Below are 4,057 nucleotides of genomic sequence, written 5' to 3' on the forward strand. Positions count from 1 at the left end.
GTTCTTGGGGCTTTGCCTAGATCTGTAGGTAGAAAGCCTTGGGATCAAGAATGGAGTCAAGCTAGAGGGCTTTCTGGAAGAGCAACTACAGCTGGGCCCAAGGCTCTACGGAGCACACCTTTGCCCATCAGTTCCAGGTCATTAATCTATCCCTTGAGTCCTCCAACACAGCATTGAGGAATCCTCCAGAGACAACCCAGACGGCTCTAGCATAGCCAAGAGACAGGGTGTTCCTCTCCCCTGGCTCACACTGCCACCCACCCTCCTGGGATCTGAAGTAGGCTGGTTTCAAGACAGGAGCCAGTTGTGATAGTGCATGCCTTTAATCCCAGAATTCGGGAGGCAGAGGCAGGCAAATTTCTGAGCTTAAGGTCAGCCTGGTCAATATGCTAACTAGCAAGTTCCAGGACAGCTAGGGTTACACACATAGTGAGACCTCGTCTTTAAAAGAAGGGGGAGAAAGAGGTTGTGGATGGGGAGGAGGGGAACTAGGTTTTGGGGGTGTATGTGGGCTTCTGGGAACCAAGCACATAACCCCAGCCTTCCCAGCTTTAGACTACAGCAGGGACACTGGCCTAGCCCATCAAGCCTGGTCTACAGAGGGAGTTCCAGAACAGCCAGAGCTACACAGAAACCCTGCCTTGAAAACAAAACAAACAAGCAAAAACTCCATATATGATTAATAAAATATAATTTAACAAAAACAAAAAACAAGCCAGGCATGGTGGCACACACCTTTAATCCCAGCACTCCGAAGGCAGAGGTAGGCAGATGGATCTCTGAGTTTGAGGCCAGCCTGGTTTACAGATTGAGTTCCAGGATGGCCAGAGCTACACAGGGAAATTCTGTCTCAGGGGTGGTGGTAAAAACAACAAAACAAAACAGAACAGAACAAAAAAACAGAAAAGCAATCTTAGAATTCTCAAACCTCAGAATCCCGAAGTCCCCAAACTGTGCTATCCATCTGAAGGCCACCTACAAGCTCAGGACCCAGTGTACACTTAAACCCCACCAGGGAAAGGGGATCACCACCTGAATGTGGTCATTTGTCCATATGAGGAGCTGTGGGGGGAACGTCCTTAGAGGAATGGGATAGCAGGGTCCCGAGACACCCTCCCCCCCCCCCCCCCACTAACCACTTCTGCTCTTAGAAAAGCCCCTACCCCGTTCGCTGTAAGAGAAACTTCCTTGTAAGAAAAAAACAACTCCAGCACCCAAACCTTTCTAAGGAGAAAGAGGCGCCCCTTCCAGTGCTGGCTTCTCAGGCCAAGCTGGGAGGCCTGTGGCACCCCCCATCGTCAGAGAGGCCCAGGAAAGACAGTGCCTGCTTGGGCAAGGACTCGTGTCTGTCACTATGCCTTATGGGGCTCGTCCTCCAGTAAAACCTTGGGGGAAGGGCTATACCTCTGTAACAGGCCCTACCACCTGGCTGCCTGCCTACCCGACACAGACTTTGAGCCACTTAAGAACACAGTCAGGTGAGCAGTCAGAGTTGACACCTAGCCGGTAACTTGAGAAGTGGGGTAAAAGTAGGACAGAGGTCTGGCAAGCCGGGCTTCACACCAGTACCAGAGGTCTGGGCCTCACTGCTCGGTCACTGGAGATAGCCAGGCCTGCCTCCCATTGATGACAAAAGATGTACACAGTGCGCTATCCCTGCTCCTAGACACTGGGCGGGAGGGCTGGTGGCTGGACTCTGGAGCCACTGGGGTCCAGTGATGGGGGGGGGGGTCAATGAGCAAACAGTCAACGGGCCTTTGAATCAGCTGCCGGACAGATGGTATGTGGGTGGGTGGGAGGGAACAATGAGGGCGCCGAGTAGACAGAGCCACTGCTCAGGTGTCCAGGAGGCGTCTACTAGTGAGTGAACTCCTGAGCAAGCATGGCCACCAGCCACACCCAGGAGCAAAAGGTAGCCAAGCCACACCCAGAGTACTTCCTGACCTGGAGAGGCTTGTGAACCAGCACGGGAGGTGACAGTTCACACAAACGAAGTCTGAACAGCTCCTGGGATGTGGAGAGGGAATGATACTGGATGGGAGACCCTTCCATTCCCGCCCTTCCATTCCCGCCTTTCCACTCTCGCCCTTCCACACACGCACACACCAGCAGGAACTACGCGGACCGCGCCAAGTTGTTAGAAAAATATGGCATTGTTTATTTGGAATGAAAACATGGTATAAAAATATTAAGACGGAATGGTGGGTTGGGAAGAGTGACCATTGGTATAAAAACAGTCCAATAAGTTAGCGCGCCCGCACAGCAGGGCGAAGCTCAGCGAGCGCGGGAATGTCTTCAGTGAAGAGCGGCGGCGTTACCCGGGGCATCCTCCGGGCTCCTGTCTGACGCAGCCGCGTGGGTTGGTTCCCGGCTCGACTGGTCCCGTGCGTCTCTGTGGGGAAGAGAACTGAGTCAGGAGCTGTCGCGGTGCAGCAGTAAGTCTCCAAGTAGGGCGAGCGACTCCTGCCACGCGTCCCAACGTGGTAGGATTCCCCACACTCTCCCCCTGGGCTTTTGGAATCGAAGTTTTCCCCCCTGGGCAGCATGAACCCTCATCCACACCCCACCGCACCCCCCCCCGCCATGTCCCGTACTCCGACGATGGCGGGTGATGTCGGTACTCACCACGGATCCCGGGTGTACTGATCACGGGGGTCCGGGTACGCGGCACACGCGGAGCGGTAAAAGCGGTGGCGGCGGACCTCTTCCAGAGCCCGACGGTTCTGGAAGTCGATCAGCGCCATGGTGATGGCGGCGTTCCAGCAGCTCTCGCTCGCGCATCGGAAGTCGATCTCCTTGTAGTGGTTGGTGACGATGGTGAAGTACACGTACTTGGAGGTGTGCTCCACGCAGTCCACCTTGAGGATGGAGTGGAAGTACAGCTCCTTGACGCGATCGCCGCTCCCGAAGAGGCGCAGGCGGTCGGCGGTGAGCACCGCGCGCTTCTTCTTCCAGACCTGGAAGAGGCTGTCGCTCCGCTTCTCCAGCTCGCCTTCGCGGATGATCTCGCCCTTGTTCTCCATGACGTTCGAGGCCATTTGGAAAAGCTGCACCAAAGGAAGCTCTCTGGCTCTGCTGCGGCGGGCCGCGGGCTCCGGCCTTTTAAGGACTCCACCTCCAGGACTAGCCACGCCCCGTAGCCGGGCACGGTCCTGCCCAGGCAGGCTCCCGGAGCTGCCCCCACCGACCGCCCCGGGCTGCCCCTTACCCATTGCCTGGGGCTGCCGCTTATCGGAGGCCGAGGAGAGGAGGGGGGAGCTGCCCGGCGCCTCTCTGACGGGAGCCCCGAGCCTCCCCTCCAGCCCCAACGTCCCCTCCCATCCCGGGCTCCGGCTCCGCCGTGCGGAGAAACGCACTGCAGCGACCCCCGCCCGCGGTGACTCAAGGGGCCGGGAAGCCCCGGGAAAGCGCCCGGACCCCTAGACGGGACCACGGCGCTCAGAACCCCACTCTCTGGGAGACCCAAGGCTCCTGAGCACGAGAGCTGTGGACCCAAGAGTTCTCCCCAAGCTCTGGCCACCGTCACCTCCCACTTGGGGTGCATCCAAAGGCCACCCACTAGCCTTTCTTGGGAAACGGCTCTGCCACCCCTATTGCTCCCCGGAGTCGTGCCTCGAAGGAGTTCTCTGAGTTTCTTTTCCCTTCTATAAAATGGGACGATGACCTTTATTAAGTTAGGCGGTGAGGAAGGGGAACGGGCACCCCACAGGGCTCAGCCATGTTAGCCGAGAAGCCCCTCTCCTTCCGAGGGCCCTTGGGTGTTCCAATCTGGACGACGGACACCTCGGGCTGCGACCCTACAATCCTGACTTGCAGAAAACTCAAGGGGCGCTAGCAAAGCTAGCCTGGGGAATGCCGGGACCCACCTAAGGGGCCAGGAATGGCGGGAAAGGCTGACTCATCGCCTTTCGGTGCACGGTTTTATTTACCCTGTGCTTTTAAAGGTTTAATAGCGGCCGGAAGCCGACGCTGCTCCTCCGGGGTTCCCAGGGACGGGAGAGGGACCCCTGTTGGGGTGAGATGGGGGATCAGGGGTGCTGCCAGGAAACTCGCCCCC

At 57.5% G+C, this 4,057-nt stretch overlaps 1 protein-coding gene across 1 annotated transcript; it reads right to left on the reverse strand.

Annotated features, from left to right (window-relative positions):
* Positions 1-2,134: 2,134 nt before the first annotated feature.
* Phlda2 (pleckstrin homology like domain family A member 2) lies at positions 2,135-3,493 on the reverse strand. Its single transcript, XM_021634764.2, has 2 exons — positions 2,626-3,493; positions 2,135-2,392 (listed from the first exon to the last, which is right to left on the reverse strand). Coding segments are annotated over exons 1-2 (588 nt in total). The 5' UTR covers positions 3,213-3,493; the 3' UTR covers positions 2,135-2,391.
* Positions 3,494-4,057: the final 564 nt, after the last annotated feature.

This window comes from Meriones unguiculatus, chromosome 1 (genome assembly GCF_030254825.1).
Source record: "Meriones unguiculatus strain TT.TT164.6M chromosome 1, Bangor_MerUng_6.1, whole genome shotgun sequence".
Taxonomy (NCBI): Eukaryota; Metazoa; Chordata; class Mammalia; order Rodentia; family Muridae; genus Meriones; species Meriones unguiculatus.

Excerpts from the sequence above, each read along its gene's own strand:
- Phlda2 (XM_021634764.2), bottom strand. The coding sequence starts at position 3,212 with ATGGGTAAGGGGCAGCCCGGGGCGGTCGGTGGGGGCAGCTCCGGGAGC.